At 34.0% G+C, this 25,934-nt stretch overlaps 1 protein-coding gene and 1 non-coding gene across 2 annotated transcripts in view; one reads left to right on the forward strand and one right to left on the reverse strand.

Moving 5' to 3' along the window:
• The window catches only part of Lrrc69 (leucine rich repeat containing 69), a 99,314-nt gene that overhangs the window by 19,747 nt on the left and 53,633 nt on the right, over positions 1-25,934 (forward strand). Inside the window, 2 exon segments of the mRNA XM_004841951.4 lie at positions 6,701-6,896; positions 9,728-9,799. Coding sequence (XP_004842008.2) covers positions 6,701-6,896; positions 9,728-9,799 — 268 coding nt within the window.
• On the reverse strand, positions 19,973-20,079 carry LOC147824195 (U6 spliceosomal RNA). The gene has a single exon (XR_015442784.1). It is a non-coding gene; the product is annotated as a U6 spliceosomal RNA (small nuclear RNA).

Genomic DNA, 25,934 nt, shown 5'->3' on the forward strand with positions numbered 1-25,934 from the left:
GAGTGTTGTAAATGATTTTGAGTTTGGTGAAAATGTAATATAAAGGCAAAGGATTTAATACTACAATGTCATTTTTATTAAAAAAAAAAAACAACCAAAACCTATACTTTATTATCATTAATAACAACAAAGCATTGTTTTCCCTTATCCCACACATCAGCACCAATGAGCTGCCATTCCCATGCCTTTGTGGAGCCGGCCCTGTCCTTCTCCAGGCAAAATGTCCTCTTGGCCTTTTCCCCCAACAGATGGAGAGAGAATTCTGATCAGATCGCTTTGGAGAGACACTATTTCCTGTTGAACAAAACCAGATGTATTACAAAGTAAGAACATCCAGAGTTTTAAAGGAGGATGCAAAACTATGCACAATCCTCAACATAAGGCTTGAAAGTCTACTCCTATTCTCTTGTCTATAACTCTAGCTAAGGTATTATTTTTTGCAAGTATATTTTTTTTTAGGGAAAGTAATATTGTAACTCAGGGCAATTAGTAAACAATTAAATCAATCTAATATCTATCAAAGAGAGATGCTATTTCATGAAAATATCAATAGTTATCTTTTTTCTTTTTCATTTATTTAGTTTATCAATTGATTTATGTACTAAGGCTGATAGTACATCAGTACTATCATTTGGAAGATCTAGTGAGTGAGATTCAGCCCATATATCTTTTTACAACTAGCCTTCTGACTTTGGATGAGTAATTTAATTGGGATCTCATCTACCTCATCTATTATTGGAAGATTTTTAAAGAGATGAACTTCAAACTTCTTGCAGCTATAATATGTTATACTTTCACGATATATAAAGTTTATCTATGGAGGCGGATATACACTATTTAAGGAATCATATAAATCTAAGGTTATATGTTATTTGAAAGCTTCCACTGGAAAAAATTGAATTGCAAAGTGTATAGGTCCATGTTTTATAACTACTTCTAGGTTGTCTTTATTCTGGCTGGGCTCTAAATGAAAGCTGATTGGTCATTTACCCAAGAAGAATTGTTTCTTGCTCCCGGGGAAATCACTTTGTCTTCCCATACCTTAATGTCCTCATCTGCACAATGAACATAACAGTAACCTACTTCATAGTGTTATGAGCTTCAAATATGCTCATCCGTAAGTGGTGTATTTAGGGTTGAGTAAGTGATGGATGGATATTAGCTTTTATTATTATGGAATGTTATTTTTATTCTAGCTCTTCTCTGATCCTCTCATTCAACTCCTTTCCAGAGATAAAAGAAGGACTTATGGGTGAATTTAGAAAAAGCATTGAGCATACATGGCTTGACATCCTCTTCTTGCTCTCCCAGGAAGTAAGCAGCAAGAAGGTTATGAATGTTTAATTTGAAGGAGTGCCTGTAGGGGAGAGTCATCATGTGAGCTACATGCTAATGCTTTATTTTCTTCCAAGTCCCATGTCTTATTTCTAAATTTGTTCAGAACCCAACAGTGTAGAGAGGACTTTAATGTTCTGCTTTGCTATAGGTACAGGCTGTCAGTTCATGGTCTTGAAGTCAAAGGGGCAGCTAAGAGTTTTACCACTAAACAACTTTTCATGGATGGAAGTACAGAGCTATAGGAAGAGGAGAACCTGTTTGTCCTGCCTGGGAATAGAAATTCTCTGAAAGAGAGAGAGAGGGAGAGAGTAAGGGACCAAGCCAGTGGGCTCAGGTCTTTCTCTGGATTCACCAACCAGTAAACTTAGGGAAGAAGGAGGAAGAGGAAAACTCCTCCTATAGGTTTCCTTAAAAAAGTCAGTTCTCTCTGCTGTGTGGAAATAAGAATGGTGATAGATACTATTTTGCTGCTCTCTTCTTTACTCATCTAAATACACAATGGATACATTTACAATAGGCTCTGAACTCAGTTTAGTGTCTTGAAACAGAAAAAAAAGATAGAAGAGAAAAGGAAAAAAAAGCAATTCCCATATAGTAATCCAGAGTAGAGTCAATTAAAATAATGACTCTAACAATGATTAATGAAAAATTCTCCATTCCTTTTTCCACAGCACCTATCCATACACTTTTACTACTTTTCAAACTGGGTTTTCCTTATTTGACTCTTTACACTCCTTGTAAATAAATGACTTTCTATTTTACCAGAAACACTTGAGCTTCCTCTATTCTTTTCTTTCAACCTCTTTATCTCCATTTGTCAACTTCTTCCCTTTCTCTCTAGTTTCCTCATCCTCCTTTAAAGTGCTGCCTGTACTTATCTTTTGTTCCCTCTTTGTCTCTTTGTAAATTTTCTTCTGCCCTCTTCATTCTACTGTAGATCATTTTCAAAGGTCATTACTGCCCTTTTGGTAATGACATTATTTTTCTGCTGAATAAACATTACATAAAACTTATGAGTGTACAATTTAATGAATTTTGACAAATTCTCCCTTCCAGTGTATCCTTACCATCTCCTCCTCCTCCTTCCTCCTCTTCCCCTTCTTCTGTTTTTTATATAGGACTGGAAATTGAACCCAAGGCCTTCACACTGACATACATCCTCAGCCCTTTATTATTTTTTTATTTTGAGACAAAGTCTTGTGAAGTTGCCAAGGCTGGGCTGGAATTTGTGATCCTCTTGCTTCAGTTGTCCCAAGTGCTGGAATTACAGACATGTACCATCACACAGGGCTGAATTCTTACTCCTTATAGGCAAACAATATTCTGATTTCTTTGTCTACAAAGTAGTTTTACCTGTTCTAGCACTAAGGGAATGGAATCATACAGTGTATACATACTCTTTTGTGTCTTCTTTTGCTTAGTGAATTTTTTTTAGATTAATCTTACTGTTGCCTTTATCAGTACTTGTTTTTTGATTATCCCGAATAACATTTTGTTGTATGGGTAGTCCATAAAGCCTTTGTCTTTTCTCCTGTTTATCTACATTTGGGTTATTTCTAGTTTGGAGCTAAATTATCACACATATTCTTGTACAAGTCTGTGAGTGAATGTTAATTTCTCATTTCAATTCCTAAGAGTGGAATTGTAGAGTCATAACATATAAGAGTACATGTGTATGTTACGTTTGAAAAATTTGATAATGCTTTCACAAAATGGTTGTACTATTTTACATTCTAGTCAGCAATTTTTAAAAATTTATGCATTCAAGTGGGTATGAAATAAAATCTCATTCTAGTTTTAGTTTGCATTTTCCTGATATCTGATGATGTGAAGCACTTTTTAAATGGTCTTACCATTTATATAACTTCTTTTGTGAAATATCTGTTTTTAATGTTTTGTTCATTAAAACTTGTGTTGTTTATTATAATTGAGTTGTAAGATTTCTTTATTCTGGGTGCAAGAGCTTTGACAAATATATTTTCTTTCATTATGTGGCTTATCCTTCAATTTCTTAACGGTGACTTTGATGAATTAGAGTTTTTAACTTTGATATAGCCTAATTATATTGCATGTACCCTTTTTTTTTTGGTTTTTTTGGTACCAGGGATTGAACTTGGGACCTTGAGCTTGTGAGGCAGGTGGCAGCACCACAGAGCTAAATCCCCAGCCCTTGATATAGCCTAATTATAAATACATTCTAAAATAATTAGTGTTTTTTGTGGCCTTTTAAAGAAATCTCTGCCTTCCCCAGAGTTATCAGGATAGCACCCTATCCTATATTTCCTTTTAAAAGGAAAAAGGTCTAGTCTTTGACTCTATGATCCATCTCGAATTAATGTTTGTACGTGGTGTGAGGCAAAGATCAAAGTTCATGTTTCTTCCATATATTTATCCAGTTGTGCTAGCAGCATTTGTGAAAGATTATCTTTTTTTTTTCTTTCTTTTCTTTTTTTTGAGATAGGGTTTCTTTATGTGTTCCAGGCTGCCCTTGAACTCAAACTTGCAGCGATCCTCCCTCAGCCTCTCCAGAGCGCTAGGATTTCTCATTTAAATTGCCTTGATACCTTTTTCAAAAATCAATTGATTGTTTATAGATCATTGGGATTCTGTTCTGTTCCACTGGTTTATTTTCTGAGTAGCTTATAGAAAAAGAAAACCTATTCACAGTTCTGGAGGCTGAGAAATCAAATTCAAGGTGCTGGCAGATTTGGTATCCAGTGAGGTCCCATTTCCTGGCTCATGGAATGGCTCCTCCTCCTCGTGTCCTTACATGGTAGAAAGGGCAAGGCAAAAAAAAGAGGGCAAGTGCCTCTCTTAAAAAGATGCAGATTCCATTTGTGGAAGCTCCATCCTCAAGATTTAATCACCCTCTATTTCCTTGGTATCATAATGGTGATTAGGCTGTAACGTGAATTTCGGGGGGACACAGACATTCAGACCATAGCACTATCATTTTTTTAATACCAAACTCTCTTAATTATTGTAGCTGTATTGTAATATTTGAAAGCAGGTCTTTTTTTTTTTTTTAATTCTTTTCTTTTAAATAATAGTTTTGGCTATTCCGAGTCCTTTGAATTTGCATTTAAAAATTGATTTATCAATTTTAATACAAATAAAAACTGTTGAGTAGCTCGGTGTGGTGCACACCTGTAATCCTAGCACTCTGCTTAGTGACTTAGGAAGACTGTCTCAAAATAAAAAGTAAAAAAGGACTTGGGATGTAGCTCAGTGAAGAGGCCCTGAGTTCAATCTCTAGTCTTGCAGAAACAAAACAAAACAAAACAAAATGATTGAGATATTTTGTATTCAGATCTCTTATTGAATCTTCACATCTGTATTAGGAAAAATGATGACATATTAACAGTATTTTTTTCTTTTTTATAGGAATAAGATATGCTCTCATTTTATTTAGAACTCCTTTATATTTTCTCAGTGATGATTTATATGATTCTATTTTTCCTCTTTGTATTATTCTTTCAATATAAAGTTCTCTTATGTACTTTCCCTTTTTTCTAAAGTGTAAAAAATTCTGTTACTATAAATTTCTTAAGTTTTTTGTTTCCAGTTTGTGGCTATAATATAGAGACACAGTCTATTTTTAAAACATTGACTTTGTACGTTGCCCTTCTGCTTTTAGTTCTAGTGCTTTGTATGTTAACTTGAATTATGTCTCTTTAACATTTAAACTCTTGACCATCTCTAATTTTGAAAGACTCTCCTACGTCTTTAAAGATTCCTTCTTTACCTGGTTCCTATTCTATTTCTCTGCTCATGACTTCTCTGGTTCTTTAATTTTTAATTGTCAGGTATTCATGTCTCAAGACTTTCTGTTGGTCTCCCCCCAACTTTTTTTTTTTAATTTGCATTACTCTCATCTATTCACATGGCTTCAACTATCATGTAAATAGTTTTCCCTCAAATTCCCTTTACTGCTATAGGAAGTTTTTTTTTTCCCCTCCTTTACTGGTATCAATCACTCTCCTAATATCTACCCTGAACTGCCAAAAAATTTAGTTCCCTCCTTCAGTTATTACTTCAATCTCAACATTAAATCTTGAGGTCATTGTGTATCTTCACTCTTAGTTTTGCAAGCACATACATCTGTATTTGAATCTTGACACTATTACTAGACAGGTAATTTGGGCAAAATATTTGTTACCGCTGACTATTTTCCTCATTTATAAAATAAGAAAAATAATTGCAACTTCAGGCTTATGCTGATGATTAAACTTATTGCACATGTACACAGTTGCAGCTTATAGTGTTAATTACCTTCTCCTCCTTTCGTATTTTCTTGGTTTAGTACTCCCTCTTTTACAAGTTACATTATTCAGGACCAAATTCAAAATGTCAGTTCTTCCGAAAAAATACGTGATATACTTCAGGTACTTCCAACATTATGAACTCACATTTCCTTAATCTTCTTTTTTTCTGTTTCATAGCATTTTCGATCTTCACTTTTTGGCTCAACCTAATTTATCTCCTTCAAAATTGTGATATCCAAAAGAGCAGAATTTGTAGCTGATTCATCTTTGTATCTTCCAGACCAACTAAGTACCATTCACATCTGGTTGTTAACTGCATGTATTTCTTTCTTTCTTTTCACATGTATTTTTAAGAAATAGAGTGAACTGGTTCTGTAATGCAGATACAAAGACCAATTTACCTGGTACTAAACCTGTACCCTAGTGTGGTGCCTGCTCTGCCCTTGCCCACAATCTTTCCTCCTGCCCTGGAATCCACCTCCATTGTGGGATCAAGCTTTGGTTTTGGCTGTGGGTCAGCAGATCCCAGTGAAGGGTTTTGTGTGTTTAGGCCTCAAATCTTTGTCTTTTTTCTACTCTGTTCCTGGCATTTGCTGGTTTCTAGTGTATACTCTGTAGTCTCCAGCTGTTCTGATTTTATTCCATGGAAATACAAAATACCTTGTACATACTGCTGAAGTATTGTCTTGCAAGTTAAGACTTCCTTCTTTACTATAAGACTATAAATAAAAACTTATTTTATCCTTAAAAGGTATATATATTTATTTTTTTCCTTTGTCCTTTAGCTTCCTTATCAATGTGGCCAACATATATGTATAAAGAATGAAAATACAATTTCCTTTGTCTTAAACCTTGATATTGATTGTATAACATATTAAAACATAGCTATCTAATTATAAAATATCTTTAAAAATTAAATTTTAGCAAAAACATTTAATGCTCAAATGATTCATAGTAGTTGTAAACACTTAATTGAAGTAAGATTCACATGAGCTACAAAAAAATAAATGAGCCACAGCTTCTGATAAGTCATGTTTATACAATGGACTTTTTTATTCTTGTGAGTTTCACGCATATACTTTGTTTACTTCTTTTAGATTAAAAAATCTTACATGTTTGAATATAAATTATAACCAGCTAACCAGCATTCCTAGAGAACTTTGTTTCCTTGAGAATCTTTCTGAACTTCATCTTAACTACAATCAACTCATTTGCATACCTGAAGAGATTAAATTCTTAATGAAGCTCCAGAAGCTTTTTTTGGCCAGGAACAACATTGAGGATTTACAAGAGGTAAGCAAAATTGGGAGCTTGATATTTTTGTTTATTTGTTTTTGAAGAAGAACTTACCTCAACATGATTGCCAGTGGTTTGGATCAGCTTTGGATGTTGGTATACAACCCGTCACTTACTTTTACTCAGAGTAGATGGATTCAATTCCCAAATCCTTCTAATAAAGGAGAGTTTTAATTTGGATTAAATATAGGAGATACTGTATTTAGTAAATAAAAATGCAAGGTGCTTCAATTTGAATTTCAGATAAGCAATGAGTAATTCTTTAAGCATATCTGAGATGTTTCATGGGATGTACTTATACTAAAAATAATTCATTGTCTAAGATTTACATTTAAGTATTATATGCTTTATCAAGTTACTTTCTATACAGAACAAAATAAAAGTTTCTTTTGATTTTGGAATACGTGCTAGAATATGTGCTTCCATTTTTTACTCTATGTGTGTTCTCAGTCTTCCTCCAACATGCCCTGGGCCAGAGACTCACCTGTATGGATATCAGTGAGCTCCTTTATCTTCTGGCTGTCTTTTGGGTTTGGCCAGTGAGAGACACTAGCAGGAAGTGAAAGGGCAAGAGTTAGTACCAGATAATATTCACGTGGAACCTTCTTTGGCAGGGCATTTTGGTTCTGTGCATTTCTGGAAGGCTGCAGTTAATGTCAGGTGGTCCTCTCACGGACAAGTACTATTTCTCTTTGGCTTTTTAGAACTAGGATGGTAAGAACTTCCTGCTGCTGCTAGCATTGTGAGTTTAAGGAGCCACTTTTTGTGGAAACTCAGTGTCCCTAAAACCAGGCAAACTTTTATCAATAGTACCTTTATCAAACTTTCCTCAGATTTGCAGTTTGAGAGTTTTTTCCCACTAAGAACATGTTGATGAATTTACTTTCCTTCATTGGGCAAGTTAGAGTTAATTTGCTAGGGAACACATGATGACAGTAAATTAAGGGAAAAAAAGAGCAGATTAATAAAGTCCACATACAAATGGAAAGTACCTACAGTTTTATTTTTTTCTTATGAAGATGTTTGCTTTAAAAATCTTATATATGTTATCCGTGAACATACATTAAAGTGGTAGGCAATACATCTTTAAAATATTTTCTTCTTAAATTTCTATTTTTAGCCAGGCATGGTGGTGCATGCCTGTAATGTCAGTATTCAGGAGGCTGAAGCAGGAGGATCACCATGAGTTTGAGGCTATCTTGGGCTATATAGTGAGTTCAAGTTCAGCCTCAACTACATAGTGAGACCCTGTCTCAAAAAAACCAAAACAAAACCAAAATTTTTTTTAAAAAGAAATTTTTAAAAGACTTGTGGGAAATGTGCATATGCAAAGATTTTAAAAATCTACAACAAAAATATCAAGTGCAACAATGGACTGCAGTCATGATAGTGACAAATTAATGAAAAAGAAATTCAATAACTACAGAAGTAGCATTATCAAGTGTTATCAAGTGTTTTTCAATATAAAGGTTATTTTAACTTGTGAATACTGAGAACATATTGGTGGTCTGAAAATGTTGTAGCTAACACAATAGTAAGAAGAGTATCATGACAATAGAAAGGTACATGGGACTTGAGAAGAGGATCATGTGTATGGTAAATGCCAGATTCCTTTTTAAGGATCTACTGCCCAGCTATAGGAATGAGAATAATAGACAACTTCAGTGATTAGCTCTTTCAGGGTCTGCCTTAGTTGGAGGGAGCCTCCTTTCTCCCCCAAAGTTATGCTCTTCCTGTATCTGTGACTGAGCAAGGAAGGGTTATAAAGACTTGACCTTTTCAGTTTGATGCTGAAAGATACACCCACTCTAGAGCTCCTCACCCACTTGAATGAGCTTCTGTTAGGTCTGTATCCCACCTTGACTTTTCCATTTGTCCAATCCTACTTCTTGACCTGATTTGTACAGAGGTGATCCCTATAAAACTCCTAGTACCAAAACTCCACCTCAGCATCTGCTTTCAGAGAATCCAACCTGTGATAAAATGTAGTAAGGTCAAAGAGAAAGGTGTTGGCATGACTAGAGACATACTATATCCTAGGGAGAAGATTGGCCATTAGAAAAGGTGGGTCATATCAGAAATATCTCTATAAGTTGAAATCATTTAGTAAATCATACTCTTATTTTTCATTTTAAAAAGTCTTGATATTTCTAGTTGAAAAGAAAAGAAAAAAACCTAGCTATCTGCCTGTTAGTAGGTACACTAGAACTCAGTTGTACCATAACAACCACATAGTTACCATGATCATACAGAGTTACATTGGGCATAGATACAGTTTTACTTCCTTCATAAAGAAAGGACTGCCTTGGCATGGTACTAAACTAAAGGTAGATGCATAATGAATTATCAATAGAGACAGCATTCTGGAATTACTCCTCAGCTTCTTTTTATATAATAGTAGGTAAGTTTATCAAGGGGTAATGATATCATAGCACCTTTAATAAGAACTTGTAGGTTAGAAACTCATTTAATGCATTTAACATCCACAGGAAATAGGAATTTCTATTAGTATTTCCATTTCACATGTGAAGAAATTAAAGTATTGAGAGTTTAGAAATTTGTCTGCAATTACATGTAGTAACTGTCAGAGGTGAGGTTTGAACCTAGAACTAGTCTTTCTTATAATATGTTATATTGGCCTGGGGTAGTCAGAGAAAAAACAGAACTCAAGATATTTGACCATCTATAGGAATCCTCTTTGAGAAGAGGTTCTGAAGAATCAATCAGGTAATTGGAAAAGTTGATCACTTCCATCAAGTTTGAGCTAAAAAACATGCTTCTGATTTTAGATATTAGATTTTTAAAAATCTTTTTTTTCCCTAACACAGGGCATTTGTGATCTTAAAAAACTAAGAATCCTAGACATAGCTGGAAATATTATTCAGATATTTCCACCAAGAGTAAGTAGAGTCAACTTCTATTATAATTGAGAAATAATTTTGTTTATACTATTGGGAATAGAAAAATACAGGCAACTAGTAAAAGTGTAATTGGCATCTTGAATTATATAAATAACTCAAAAATTTACTTTGTTCTAGAATTTCAAAACTTGTTCTTTCCCATTCTTTTCTTTGTGTTTGGTGCCTGTTGACCTTGTTTGAACTAAATGAACTCTGATTGCTATCATAAATATTTTAATATATCAGCTATGATTAAATTTTTTGGTTATTACATACTGCTTGTGGTCCCTTTAGGTGTCTTGAAAATATTATTTCTCAGGGCATAAATTTTTATCCTTTGTGATTAATCCAAAGGAGGCACTTTTGTTAGTCATTTTTAAGCCAAAAACAATGAAAAATGCACCTTTTTTCCCATTTGGAACTGAATTTTGACTTTGTTTTACTTCAGATAACTGAGAAACATTTCACTTTGGCGCCTTCTAACTTTTGGGAAAGAAATTACAGTTTTTCATATTGCATTTTTGTAGCCAAGTGACCATGTTTGAACATTCAAGGTAATAATTAAAAGTCCATTAATTCCAGAGCATACTCAACAAAAATAGCTGTTGATCCATTAATTATTTTTTGTGATTGATGGGCTCTAAATTGGGCTTTCAATTTTCTTCATCCTCTAGACAGTATTTTATACTGAAGGTGATTGAAACATGAAAAAATGTGTTGAAAGTCTATGATTTAGGAAAAAATATATAATGGTTTTTATTGTGATTTTTAAAAGTACATATAACATAAAATTTACCATTCTAAGAATTTTAAGTATATGATCTGTCACACTGAGGATTTTCACCCTGTCTATCACTACCATCTACCTCTTGGATTTTCCATCTTTAACTGAAACTCTGAATCCATTAGACAAATTCTCCATTCTCTTTATAGCATTTAATTCAGTTCTTATAAGTATTATAGAAATGATAGCATTTTAAAATAAGATATTTTTCTCTCCTCTAGAAACTACCTTTATACTTTCTGTTTCTATGAATGTGACTACTCTTAGCACTTTACATAAAGGGCTTATGCAACATTTGTTCTTTTATGACTGGGTTATTTTACTTGGCATCATGTCTTCAAAGTTCATCCATGCCATATCAGAATTTCCTTCCTTTTTAGGCTGAATAATATCTCTATCTCTATCTCTATCTGTATCATCTCTATCTATATCATCTATGTCTTTCCCATTTTGTCTATCCGTTCATCTGAGGATGGATACTTGGGTTGTTTCCTCCTTTTGGCTACTGCAAATAATCTGATATTGGCATGGGTACACAAATACTGGTTTCTGCTTTCAGGTCCTCTGGATATGTACTCAGAAGTAGTATTACTGGACTATAATCCACGTTTAATTTTTTTAAGGATTCACTGTACTGTTTCCAAAATTTATAGTTTTAAATGTTTGGTGAGAGTTGGATGTTGTTGATGTTGACCTGGTAAATGCTATGATTTTATTCATTCTGTGGGTTTTAATTCAACTCTCTGTGCCCTATAATGCCATTCTGACTTCCAAGGCAGCCTATCACTGCCACTTTTCCCATGGTACCACTGTAGCTTGAACTACATAATGGAGTGATTCTTTTCAAATCTGTCTTGTTATTAGACTGTAGGCCTCCAAAGAGAAGGAATAACTTCCCTTTTAAAACTTCTTTTTCAGTAGTATCTTGAATTTCAAAAAATATTTGTCAAATAAATAAATCTAGATAATGTTGTTCAAGTGCATTCAATGTCCACCTTAATAATGCTGTTGATTCAGTTTCTTCTACAAAGTGATTCAATACTGACAATTTTGAAAAAACTCCATTACTTAGGTCCCAATAATGTACTTTTGACAGGATCTGAATCAGTTTCACCTTCTAGCACTCTGATGTGAACCTTAATTGTGTCAACTTGATTGGCTTAAGAAACACCCAGGGGATTAATAAAGCACATTTCTAGGTAGATTTGGGTGGATCATGGAGATGTAATTTTGGGCAGTATATATGGTTGCTAACCCCTTCCTCTCTGGTGCTGTTCCCTTGCTTTGCCTGTATATCATGAATTGAGCAGCTTTTCTTTGTTGTTCCCTTCCACTGTGTTTCTGCCTTGAAGCCAGCCAATCATGGACTTACTCCTCCAAACTGTGAGCCAAAGTAAATGTTTACTGCTTTAGGTACAGTGGTTAGGTACAGTGTCTCAATAATGAGACAGTTAACTAATATGAGCACCTATTTCAGACATTTCTGTAAACTTTCTAGAATAAGATAGTGTATGAGCTCTGATGAAAAATAATTTGCTTCAACTTTTTCAAAATGATTTTGATTTTTTTTTTCTTCTCATTATTTTTAGACAATAAATGTTTTGGGGCACTGCTCTACCCCCTAAAAGTCTGGGATAGTGCCTTCTACAGTGTAAGTGCTCAAATAAATATTTATAGGATTATTTATAAGAACTTTTACTGGTATAAATATCAGTAAAAATGGTGGGAGAAGGAGTTTAAGGGAGAAGCACCAGACTTGGGGTAGGAAGGCCTTTTTTTGGTAATTGCTGTAACTCCTTTATTTAGTAAGTTTCATTTGGGACCTCAAATTGAACATGAGTATATAGTGCACAGTCAATTTGCCATTGAGAAGGAGCATAAACAAGAAGCTTATTTGCTAAGCTTATAGTCTGTAGGCATTCAAGTCTTTTTAAAGATATTTCTCCCTATAAGCCTATTATAGTTGACATGTTGTCACCACTTGTTTGGTGGCCGAGTTACCCCAAAAAAGAATGGAAATGGGACTGTCCATGATTATTGATTCAAAACTTGTCCATGACTTTGATTTTGTGTTTGAAAAATGTAATAATTTGCTTCAAATTATTTTGAGCCAACTGGTGCAAAATCAGTTTCTTACATTTGATAAATAGTGCAACAAATGGGCCAAATGGCAAACAGGGTAAGTGACTGATTCTAGGCCATGATTGTCAGTGAAAGAGTAAATTTCATAATATTATAGTCAGATCTAGTACACAAGTCTTTCTTTTATCTCTTCTTTCTTTAATTTTTAAAATTAAAAAATGTGTAAATTATACATCCTTAATAAATATTAAGAATATAAAAAATACAGAATGAAAGTGAAAGTCTTTATTCCACGATCTTGAGATGCGTATATTTTTAGAAAAGTTTTGTTAAAACATTTTTCTTTATGCTATACTACATCTAGGTTGGTTTCATTTTATTCAATTTTCCAAAATGAGTTTTTAAAAAATTATTTGAATATTATCCAAATATTCAAAAGGTGTTGTCTATAGGAGAGAGTAGATAAAAAACAAAACTTGTCTGATTTGATTTGATATAACATTACACAATTGGAGTTCATTGGCAGTTCCTCAGATAAAATTATTTGATATATAATTCCTAAGACATATCACATTATTTAATAGTTTGCAAAGTGTCTTCTGCTTCCTGGGTGAGTAAGTATGGTTAAGGTTTATTTGAGATAATTGTTTTCTTTCTATCCATTTAGCTTGCTTGTCTATATATATTCTTTTAAGGTAGCATTTCTATATTTCTACATTTCGTAAAATGTAGAAAATAAGTAAGAATAGAAAGAGCAAATGTAAGGTGCCTTTAAGTTTACCTCTCAGAGACAATGCTCATTATTTTCTTCAAGCATCTCATTTTTCTATGCTCACTTAAAAAATCAAACTGAAAGTATACTGAATAAAGAAGTATATATCTTATTTTTTCAATAAGCATTATATATTGAACACTTCTTAAAAGAATATTTTTCAAATATTTTATTTTTAATTACTGAGTTCTAAATATTTTAAGACTTGCTCATTTTTTTAAACATTTTTATTTTCACTTATTGTACTTACATTTTGAATAAACAAACCTTTGAGAAAAAGATGCTTTGAAATAAAGTGACTTTTGTTTGCATACTTCTTGGGGCAATGTAGCTTGTGGTGGGCAGTGGAGCATCTATGGAACAATTATTGATCATTCACTTAGTATAGAAAACAATGATGCTTGGTGTATTAGTTTTCTTTGGCTGCCATAACACAGTACCACAAACTGGAGCACAAAGTAATATGCCTGTTCTTTTCTTTGGTGGATGTGATCCATCCTAACCAGTATGACCTCATCTTTACTAATTATATCTACAAAAGACTCTGTTTCTAAATAAGGTCATTCTGAAGTTTTAAGTAGATATGAATTTTCGGGAGAGATACTATTTGATCCATTGTACTTTGGTAGAATGTTGAACTTCTGTATTCTAGCTTCTGTCTGTATAATAGATGTAACTTTTTATTTGAGGCTATAATTTGCTAAAAAATTCAATTCAGCAAACATTGATTGAATGTGGCAACTGTCTTCCAGTGTTGGACTTAAAAGAATTCCTATCCTCATGGAACTTTGGTGAGACTAATGAATAAATCTGGAGATTTGGAATTCATGCTAGAGGAAACCTCTAGAAATTGAAGTGTGCTCTGTGAGGGCATAAGAGGAAGATAAACACAAATTTAACATTAGAAGATTAAAGAAACTGGCATTAATTAGCATGGGAAAAGAAGTGAGACAGGTAAGTAATAATTTCATTGGGCAGCTCAAAATACGAAAGCAGAAAATGACCAATTGCCCTCATAACTTTTGACAATAGAGAAAGACGAAATACTGTTATTTGCTGCTGAAGAGCTTTGAATAGGGCATCAGTGGGATTTCTGTGAGGAAAGAGTTATCAGTCTCTTACTCTAGATTTTAAAAGCAAGGGCAGAAAAGTTAGCCTGGGAAGTTGTGATTCAGTCCTTTCATCAGGAAGAAAATAAAGTACTGAGTTTTTTAGTTCCTTTGAAATGATTTTTTTTTTTTTTTCCTTTGGTACCAGAGATCGAACTCAGGTCCTTGGGCTTGCGAGGCAGGCGGCAGAACCACTGAGCTAAATCCCCGGTCCTGAAATTATTTTGAAAAAAAATTAAAAATGCTGATCTTTCTCTGGCTCCTCTTCCCCCCAGGAGCTTAGTTATTTTCCAAGCTCTAATCATTTGAAGAAGTTGACCTGACAAAAGTGAGAAAAAGTTTTAATGATCATCACCAGGGGGCATCATGAAGCTTGTCTTTGATGTGAAGTTTATAATAAAATAACATGTATAAAACATTGCAGGCCTAACAGAAAACTTCACATTTCAGTAACAGTCTTTGTCAGATTCCCTCACTAGCAAATCTAGCCACTTGAACTATTATGACCACTTTTTAGATTGAAAAATGGCATTTGAATTTATCTTTTCTGGATCAATACCTTGCAATTATCTAGTGATTTGCAAATTTGAAAGACAATTTTGCATGTTTAACATCTATGTGATATTAAAAAATCCTTTGAAAAAGACAGATTGCATATCACTATTCCTGTTTGGAGCTGAGGCTTTTGAGGCTCCAGAGGAGTAATTTACTTGAAGCAGTTGCCCTCAAACTTAAGTGCATGGTAGAATCCCTTGGATGGCTTGTTAAACCCTAGAAGATGGGCCCCACTCCCAGAGCTTCTGAGTCAGTAGCCTGGGAAGCCCAAGAATTTGCGTTTCTGTTAGGTTCTCAGGTGATGCTGGTGCAGCAAGTCTGGGGACCACACGTGGAGAACCACTGGCCTGAATTACAGAGCAGTTGTGAAGTGGGGCCTTACATCGGGGATTTTAGCTCCGAGCTCAGGACTCCCATCTCACTACACTGCCTCTGAGGAATCTATTCTTTGTGTCAGGAGTGACAAACAGAGGCTGTCCCTGTTATGCTAGGCAAATGAAGAAGACATTTCTAATCTCACTGGGATTTGGGGTTCTGAGAATTTCACTGTATCCTTGACTTAACAAATTTCACTTGTGTCTTTTGAGGTGATACTCAAAGAACATTCCTTGAACAATAGAATTCTTGTAAACTGAAAAAAAAAAGCTTCACATAAACACTGGAGTTTTGTTATGTGAATACAATGAATGGCTATACATTTGGAGGCTGAGGTTTACATGTTGCTAAATGGAGTTAGCCTTATTCCTTTTAGCCTCATTGTAGATGTTGGTGCATGTATGTCATTAACAAAACTTGTTACACATATATGTATCAGCTGACCTAAAAATAGGAGAGGATTTCTTGCATGTGACTTGAACATTAACTTTATTTTGGAGAAATTTGGAGAAGGCCAAATCTTTACTATGTTATTTTTAGTTGCTCATAAATTTTTTCTTCATAAATTTTACTATTTACATTGGCTGGTTATATACGTTTGAAATGAAACTCAGGTTTAGTTGAAACATTTATGTGGACACAGATCAATGTGACAACTTTTGAGAAAATAAGTGCTTTGCTGAGAGTAGACTCAAGAAATATGCTTAAAAATATTTAAATTATGGCCAATAATACATTTCCACTGTTGCTACTTTGTTTCAGTTTCAAATTCATGATATTAATTTTCATTCAAATTTGTAGCTTTCATAAACAGACTCTGTGTAAAAGTTAAAAATCTTAAGCATTTGTATATCCCTAAGGTTTCCAAGCATGTTGTGTTTTTATAAGAAAAAAAAAAATACAGGGAGAAAAAGCCTTAAACAATGGTGTTGTCATGAGAAAAACTGTACTGGGATTATTTATGGAGGATAATATTTGTAGCACCTATTCCATCTCATTAATGTCCTCTTTTTTTCCTCAGGAAATCTTTGGTGTTCGTACAAATTAAATTTAAGAATAGTGAAACATTTTTCCCTTTTATAGTATGAGACACATAGGAGGGAAAAGTGTAACAACTTTCCCAGATATGCAAATCATTTGAAGAATGAAGATTTGAATTCATTATTCCAATCCAAAATTAATTTTGCCTAGTTTAACAACTTACCAGTTTTGTGACCTTGGACACATAAGTCAATTACTCTAGGTCTCATAATTTTTCCTCTGTAAGTTGGGGATATAGTAACACTTGTATCATAACATTGTTGGGAAAGTGTCTCAACCCAGCAGTTGGTAGTCAGCAGAAAGGGAATGAGTGGTGAATAATTAAAATGGGATTGGTATATAAATCCTATGCTCATGCCTTAGTGCACAATATATGTTAAGTGCTATTTTCTTTTCAGTTTAAGGATTGGTTTGAGCTACCTGCTATTCAGTCCACCCCAAGTTCAGGGATGTATTTGCAGGCTTTTGAAACCATGTGATCACCTGAATGATCCCAACTTGCAACTAACAGGGTAACCACTTATTTCTACCCATGGTCTACAAGGACACCATAGTCTCAGCAGCACATTATTCTGATTCTCCATGTACTCTTTGCCTGAATAGTTTGTTCCACCTTATTTTCCTCTGCAGATCCATTTGCATTCTTCTAGCCTATCTCGGTTATACAATAAGACAGAACTAACATATTATCTCCCCGAGGATCTTCACTTTTGATTCTCTATTTGTGTCTTTTCATTTTCTTCCCTCTTATAGCTCAATTGGTTTCTCATCGCCAAGACTTTATTTCTCTGAAAATAGAGCCTCTCATCATAGCCTTCATTTTTCTTAGACCCTTTACTCAGCTTGTCATCTAGTACTTATCCTAATGGCCTTTTTCTTGGGTATTTTTAGTTTGGAATGGCTTTTCTATTCATAGCAAATGCTAACTGATTTTGATCTACTCCACTGTAAGTATAATTTGCAGTGGTGTCTTTGATTCTGGTCTGATGTTTAGCATTATATAGACTAGTTTGCTGAAATCCTTCCCTAGTCCTTATCTAATTTGTAAAGCCTAAATATTTCATAAATACTTCCAGTATCTTTTGTTATTTTACCTTTTTTGTGCTTAATATAAAGTCATGTGAAAAAAGCTGTTTTATTTTTGAATGACATTCACTACATGCAAATGAGCTTATTGCCTTCAATAGAGTAATTTCCATACATGAACAGTTACATCCAAATATATGTATGCACCTACATGTATTCCTAGAAAGATTATTTAGTTTTGGATTAAGAGAAGTATTTCTGTGAAATCAAACACTTGCAGAATTTCTGTTACAAATTTAAACATGTCCATGATCAAAAATGTCTTTAAGTGGCTTAGAAAGTACAATTGTGGGTAAGAAGCTCCTTGGAAAAGTGAAATTGTTTGCACTGCATAAAAACTGCTATCAAAACCTTAAACTATTTTTCAAGATTGTTAGAAAATAGCCTTAAAATTTGAAAATGATACCCAAGGAAATGTCCAAAGAGCCTTGGTCAAGAACATCCCCAGATCTCTCCACAAGCTAGTGATTTGAGTTGAAGTATCCATTTTATGCAAAGAGCCATGAGAAATTCCAGTTCGTCTTATCCCATTTGTTATTCTGCCTCTCTTGAATGACAACATTAGAGATCTACTTTGTTCTTATTCTATATTTATAGTTTATTTTGCATCTCTATTGACTATTAAGGGAAACTATACCCTATCCTTGAAGCTCATTAAATGCCTTTTTAAAATTTGACCTTGAATTGAAAATAGGCTATTTTTCTTTGGTTGTCAATGCTGCCTTCAGTGGGTTAGTTTATTAGGAGACATGCATTTAAAACAACATATAGTGACCTTTAAAAAAATGGGACACAAGCCAATGCTTTTCTAATGGAAACCCCTTGTGGGCTCTGTGGTTTTATGTAAGTGATGTAAACTTAGCTAATATAGAATTGGTGAGTTCCAAAAGTTGACTAAATGCTTTCCCTGTCACTACTTTTATGAGCATGAGATCATTTTTTCTGCTGTTTCTTATTCGGGGGTGAGTAAAGAAGAGAGTGTTGAATTATATGTTATTCCTTCTTTTACTACTCTGATTCTAAAATTTCATACTAAGAGAAGAGAGAAGATTCATAAAATATTGCTCTGGAAGCAATGATGATTTTGTTAAAACTCTGATTTAAAAACGGAGTGCCCAATTAAGCTGTTTTTCTGTGCTTGGTTAAATTAAATAATCTGGGTTCTGACTTTTAATTTGTATATATGATCTTATTGAAATTAAAGACAGGCTAGTGCTGGATGCCTATACAATTTAAATGTTGCAAAATTACCCTGTGCCACATGTTATGGTGTTAGTGAACAATGTTTAGCTATCATGAGTTAAATACTTGAAAATTTTAATTTTCTAGCCAAGTAGCTAACAGCCTGATTCAGGAGATTCAGGAGAAGCTCTAATTGAATCCAATAATGTAGCTCTCATGCAGCTTGTTTAAACCTTGACGCTGACTTACATGATCAGTTCTTTTTCCCCGAAGATCTCCCTACATAGCTAAATAAAGGCAGAGATTTTTGTCTCTTTTCATTGACATATTCCAGATACATAGAACATTATCTGGCATAGACTATACACCCAGTAAATACTTATAGAAAGGATGGATGGGATAGATGGATGAGAGGATGGGTAGATGGGTGGGTGGATATGGATTTTACATAACAAACATGACCATTTCACTCTGTTTGAAAAAATTAATTTGTGACAATTAGTAATACAAAAATTGATCTAAGGTGGTAGTTTTCAACTAGGGAAGATTTTATATCCTAGGGATATTGAGCAAGTCTACAGAAATATTTGGATGCCATAACTGAGGAGAAGTACTGCTGGCATCCAGGATGTGCAGACCAGAGATCCTGCAAATGATTTGTTGCATATAGGACAGTTCCCATAACAAAGTGTTATCTGGCCAAAGTCATTGTCAAGATTGAGAAACCTTGGTTTAAGGGATTTATTATTTATTCCTTTTTGTTTTCCAGGCCTAATCCTTATAAAATATATAATTATCAGACAGATTTTTAGAGTGCATAAGAAACAATAATAGTGATTGTTAATCTTTCGGTGCCTAACATGATGGTTAAGCTTAAATGTTAGCATGATTAGCTTGGAAGCTGCCTTTGGGTCTATATCTGATGCTTTCCTCTCTGCCTCTGTTCCCCTGCTCTGCTTCGTGGCTGCCATGAAGTAACTAAGCAGTTTTGCTCCACCATGCCCTTTCACCATGAGGTTCATGCATTTGTGCTAGCCGCCTATGGACTGAATCTTCTGAAGCCATGTGCAAAATTAAACCTCTCCTCCTTTAAGATCCTGGCATCAGATGTTTTGGCCGGCAATGGGAAAACTGACTAATGTGCCTTGGCTCCATGGTTATGCACTGTATTCTTTTATTTATTTTTTTAAAATATGGAATGCTTCATGAATTTGCGTGTCATCCTTGCGCAGGGGCCATGCTAATCTTCTCTGTATCGTTCCAATTTTAGTATATGTGCTGCCGAAGCAAGCACTATATACTGTATTCTGAAGCATTACTAATAACACTTAAAGTTTAGTTTTCCTGCTAGTAATAAATCAGCATTAGCTCTATTTTCATACTTGTTTGGAGGATATACCTATTTTCATATCATTCGACCTTTCTATAGCTTTGTGTTTAAGACATATGCCTTAAAAAGCATGTGTCTCTTCATTTTAAAAGATCCAATAGGATAATTTTTGTCTCTAAGTTGCAGCACTTCAGTTCATCTTAACTGAATGTAATTAATGATGTATTTGAAGTGAAATCAATATCTTAGTATGTATTAATTTGTTCTCCTTGTTCTGTGCTCCTTTTGCTCTTTTCTTGCCTTTTTCTGAAATGATTGAACATTTTATGATTTCATTTTTAAAGTCTCAGTAAAAAAGTTTTATACAACTTTACTATTTTTAACTGACCACTCTAAAAATTAAAAACATTTTTCCTTGCTTTGTGAAGATTATTAATTTATATTTGTACTGTCTTCCTAGACAATGTAAGAACTTTAAGCAGTTCCATTCTTAGATATTTTTAATTGTGTTATAATTCTTTTTCACTTTAAAGTTAATTATTATTTTACACAGATGACATCCATTTAGATTTATTGTCTCATTTACCATTTTTATTGTTATTCATTTTTTCTGTATTTCTGATCTTTCTGGGATGCTATATTTGCCTCCAGCTAAAAACATATTGCTTAGTCTTTTCTTTGCAGCAAGTCTACTTTTGGTTTATTGTCACAGTTTTTATTTGATTTAAACTCTAAATGTATTCTAGAAGAAAAATTTTTAGTTGGTGTAGATCTCTAAACTAATATTATGTCACCACATTCAAAGTTTCGTTCTGTTATTCTTCTTTAGCTTTTCTCATTGTCTATTGTATTATGCATCTCAACCATGAAGTCTGATGTCTGATGAGATAAATTTCGTTTTATTTTTCCTGCCTGGAATTTATTGGTCAGCTTAAATATAGAATCAATGTGTTTCAGTGTGTTTCAGTGTGTGTGTGTGTGTGTGTGTGTGTGTGTGTGTGTGTTACTGTGTGTTACCCAGGGCCTCATGCATGTTAGGTAACTGCTCTACTGCTGAGAGACATCCCCAGCCAAAAATTCTGTCACTGTCTTTTCAACATTGTTTCTGCTTCTCTCTCTTGTTTGTAACTCTAATTTCCTGTATATTATACCTTCTCACTATATCTTTCTAGCATCATTTCTCTCCTCCCTCTGTTTTCCATCCTTTTGTCTTTCTGAGCTGCATTTGCAATATGTTCTCTTGATCCAGTTTACAATTTAGGAATTTACTATTCAATTGTGTTTAGTATATATTTTTAAATGTATTCATTAGGTTATTTAAGTTTTATTTAATGTACAATTTCTGGCTGGTTCTTTTTCAAATCTATGTTACTTTTTATATTTTTTAGTTATCTACTGAAAATTTCAAATTTGGCAAATATTCTGTTCTTGCAGGAACTTGCAGTATTTATTACTATGTTCTTATTGTCTGGAACATTACTTGACGAATGATAAGCATGAAATCTGTATTTGTTGACTGAATGAGTGAATGAATAGCTAATAATGGCCATTGTTGATTTCCCTGTTGTTTTAAAATCTTATACCCACAAGTCACAAACATTGAGAGACTCTCAGGATTCTTCTCAGACCTTGATGTGAGAACTTACCTTTATCTTCACCTTACTTCCCTAACTTCTACTTGTTAGGTTGTATATTGCTTTCCCAATGTACTTGTTCCTCCAAAGACTCTGTTCTTCAGTTTTCCAAGACACTCTAAGGCAAATCTCTGTTTAGAAGCTATGTTATATTAATAGTATAGTTATTTTCTTTTAACATTTTATCTTATAATTAAAATTATATAAACCCTGTAATATTTTCTTTGCTTTAGCTGCCAAGATATTAAAGTAAAAATTTTAAAAATTACAGTTTTAGAATCATCATCTTTTTATACATTTTGATCTCGTTTTTGTTGGCCATAATTTATATTATAAACCATCTAGGTTTCTTTGAAGATAAACAGAATATATAATAAAATGCAAACCGAACCAAAAATAAAAACCCAGGTTCTAACTGAGACAGTATCTCAAGGGACTTCTAAATCTCCCTATATTGAATTTCAGGATATTTCAGAATATTTGATTTGTTGTCAGAAGTAAGAGTGGGACACATGGAGATCAATTTTTCATTACTCCTAGTATTTTTATGAGATGATGATCAAATAAATTTACAGAGAATTGTCTGCTACTTTATAAACATTAGCTTTTTCTGCCTTTTTCCTCTATTTACCCATATGTAGAAAATCACGCTATACATTGGGGAAGATTTATGCTATTAAGATAGGATCAATAATTAGAGATATAAAGATAGAATGTTTTAGGGCATAATGAGGGGGGAAATCACTTCTGTATCAAGAAGACTATGCAGAAGCGTCAGGGAACTAAACCCAGAAAAAAAGTCCTTTCTTTTTTCAGAACCAGGGAAGCTTTCCTTTAGGAAATTTTGGCAAGAAAATTCCATTAACTACAAGTCTGAGGATTAAATGCAGAACCATGAAAGAGAGTCAATACCATTGGAGAGGGAATATTTTTTAGTGTGTGATTCACTCAGGCTAACTTTCATTTCTCTAGCTCACAGATGGTTGTTGGAAGCAGTGATATTCCAAGAGAGGATATATAAAAGTTACTATATAAAATCAATACTGACATATTTTTTGAAAATTATGTGATTAGTTTTGTGCTAAGAATTTTAGAAGCATTATCTTATTTAATCCTCAGTATAGCTCCATTCCCATTCCAAATTTACAGATGAGAAGTCTTTGAGAAGAGGTTAAAGTATTTGCCCATAATTCTATAACAGAGCTGAAATTCAACCTAGGCTAGGCTGCTTCAAAGCCTAAATACTCTTTACTACTAATAGTAATTTATTTAAATATCCACTTATCATATATTTATATACATAAACATAACTTTATAAAATTCTGATTATGATGTATTATTTCTCACTACTTGTCAAGATTTTTTTTGTTGTTTCAGTTGAGGAAGACATGTGGCTGAGTTGAACTAGCCAGAGAAAAGAATAATCTGTCAACTCTCCTTTCCCTGCTGCATATTTCCTTAACTTCTATAGGTCCTAGTTCACTTTAGAAAACAAGTCAAGATTCCTAGAAACATGTTTTTTAAGACTGTTAAAATCATAAGCTTATTTCAGGTGAGTTGAAATTAGCAAATGACTCTAAAAGCCCTTGGTTGATAGACATTTTGTTCCCTGTAGGAACAATCTGTAGTTCCTTTACAAAATGTGCATTTAACCTAACTCTTAAGAGGAAAAAAGATTACTGGTATTGGGATGTATTTTTAGATAACCATAGTTTTAGAAACTGTGGTTGGTATGTAGTCATAAGGACAGGATAAAAAGGAAATGTCAAAAAAAATTGCAAGTGTGGCTATCTAGGAGTATATACTACAGAGAGAGCAGAGCAGACTCATGGAAATGATCCAACAGAAGACACCGCTTAAGGCATAGTTTGGACCAAACAAACCTAGTTTGAATTCTGGTCCTGACATCTGTATTTAACTTCCTATAATTCCTCTGAGTTGGTCATAGAAGACACGTTTTTTTGGTGGGTTTCTAGTGGGCCAACTCAGGGAAATTGGATGAGTGAAGAACTTGGTAGTGATGTCTTTTTTAGGCATAAAAGATGAAGAACAACCAATGATCTGTCTTCACAGAGGCAGCATGACATAGTAGAAGACACATGAACTTTCTTGGGCTACAGATGAATTCCAGTTTGGCAACTTTCTAGTTGTGTGTCTATGAAAAAGTGTTCTAAAGCCTTTTAACTTTTAGTTTGTCTATCTAAAAAAAAGAGATAATAATATAAGTGCTATGGATGCCATGAGGATTGACTAAGCTAACAAATAAAAATCACCAAACAAACAAATGCCTTATGAGCTATGTTAGTCTTAAATCCTGTCATCCTCTTGTGTCTACCAGAGCACAAATATCTTCCTCCACCCGGTATATATGATTACAATGGTGTGAGATTCCCATCACGATGACAGGGTCTGAGATAGATTGTGCTAAACAGTATAATTATTGCTTCCTTTTCCACTTTACCCTTTAGATTGCCCATCGATATCTGGGAGGCTCTGAGTGTAACAGACTGTGAGAGAATGAATGGGTAAAGGGAGTTGGAAGACAATAGACTGATAAAAACATAATCAATATTTGAAAAGTATTGTTAGACATCTAATTAATGTAAGCAATGATGTTTTAGAATTCTGTGACAGAAAGAGGAATTAGAATTTATGTTCCTAGGTCAAAGATATACTCTATAAAGTATAACATAACAGCATAACAGGTTAAACACTACAGTGGAAGAGGTCACTTTATGAAAATATTTTATAGTACATTCGAGTTTTATTCAAGTATTCAGTATTTTAGACTACAGGTTCTGCTGATATTTTCCCTTGGGGAACAATAAATAGACTTAATCTAGTACTATCTGTCCTCATATAAAAAGAACAAAGGGATTTATGTCTCCATGGAGCTAGCTGACGACTGCTAACAAAGGGGTGTCTTTCCATAAAAGATCTGTCCTTGCTCATTTTCATAGATACAGAGCAAGTAATAAATTCTGCTCTGTTTCTCCACCTACACCCTTGTGATATTGACAGGCTTGTTTGCTAAACGTGTTTGCTGACCAGTCATGATTTTTAGTTACTGGTTTGCTCTAATCCCCCTGCTGAGCTGTGAAACTTGTTTAATGGAGATGTGGAGTGGAGGAAGAAAGAGGAGGCTAAAAACTTCTAAAAACTTTGTGAGTAGTATAGATCCAGCAAACTAGAAACTGCTCCCCAGAAGAGGAGATCCCTGGGAAGCTCATGTGAGAGCTTCTACCATTAAAACAGACAAGGACGTGGGATGGCACTATCCAGGGGTAAGTGTTTTACAGATAACTCTTTTGGGTGGGTGGTCCCTCAGGAGTAAAGTCTACTGATTTCCATGGTGTAAATATACTTACTATGCCCTATTTAAACCACTGAGATAATATCACTGAAAGATGAGTCGGAAATTGATGTTTAAACTTGACTCTTCCAAGTCAGTACCAACCAGCACACTAGTGGTGGTAACTTTGGCAGGACTGATTGAGATAGGGAGGTCCTGGCATAGAAGTTAAGGAGATAAATTATCCCTTCCTTGTTGTCAAAGAGTCTTAAAATATTAGCTTTGCCACTTATTAGTTATATGACTTTGGGTAGAGATCTTTCAATTTCCCAAGTCTTAGTTTTCTTTTTCACTAATCTATTTATTTAATATACATTTTTGAGAGTCTTTTATATGACAGCAACTGTTCTAGGCATTTTAGGTACAGAACTGAATAAAATAGTCCTCTTGGAGTTTATATTCTGATAAATAAGAATAATAATAAACAAGTAAAGGAACAAAAAAACTTTAGGTAGTGATATGAAGAAAATGTATATTCTGAAGAAGAAAATGCAATTCTGGGAGAGATGTGTATTTAGGGCTCTGCTCTATCCTCAGTGCTATAGCTTTGGATGAAGGAATTAGAGGTAAATGAAAGATCTGCTACTGTAAATAGGACTTCCAAGAAGGGTTCTCTGAAGGGCTGACATATGATCAGAGAGACTTGAAAACTACCTAAGAGCAAATTTGACAAGTGCTATTGGGTAGCTGTTTGAAGCTCCCAGCCATTGAACTACTTCTAGTGGGAATGGTCATATTCCCAATCTGACTAGAGAAAAGTAAATTAAAATTTTTCATTTTCCCAATAGAATTGGGCAAACTTCACCTCTCAACCCTTAGTCTTTTCTTCTTTT

The sequence above is a fragment of the Heterocephalus glaber genome, unplaced genomic scaffold (assembly GCF_053883595.1).
Source record: "Heterocephalus glaber isolate CG9 unplaced genomic scaffold, H.glaber_assembly_v1.0 deba00001553, whole genome shotgun sequence".
Taxonomy (NCBI): domain Eukaryota; kingdom Metazoa; phylum Chordata; class Mammalia; order Rodentia; family Bathyergidae; genus Heterocephalus; species Heterocephalus glaber.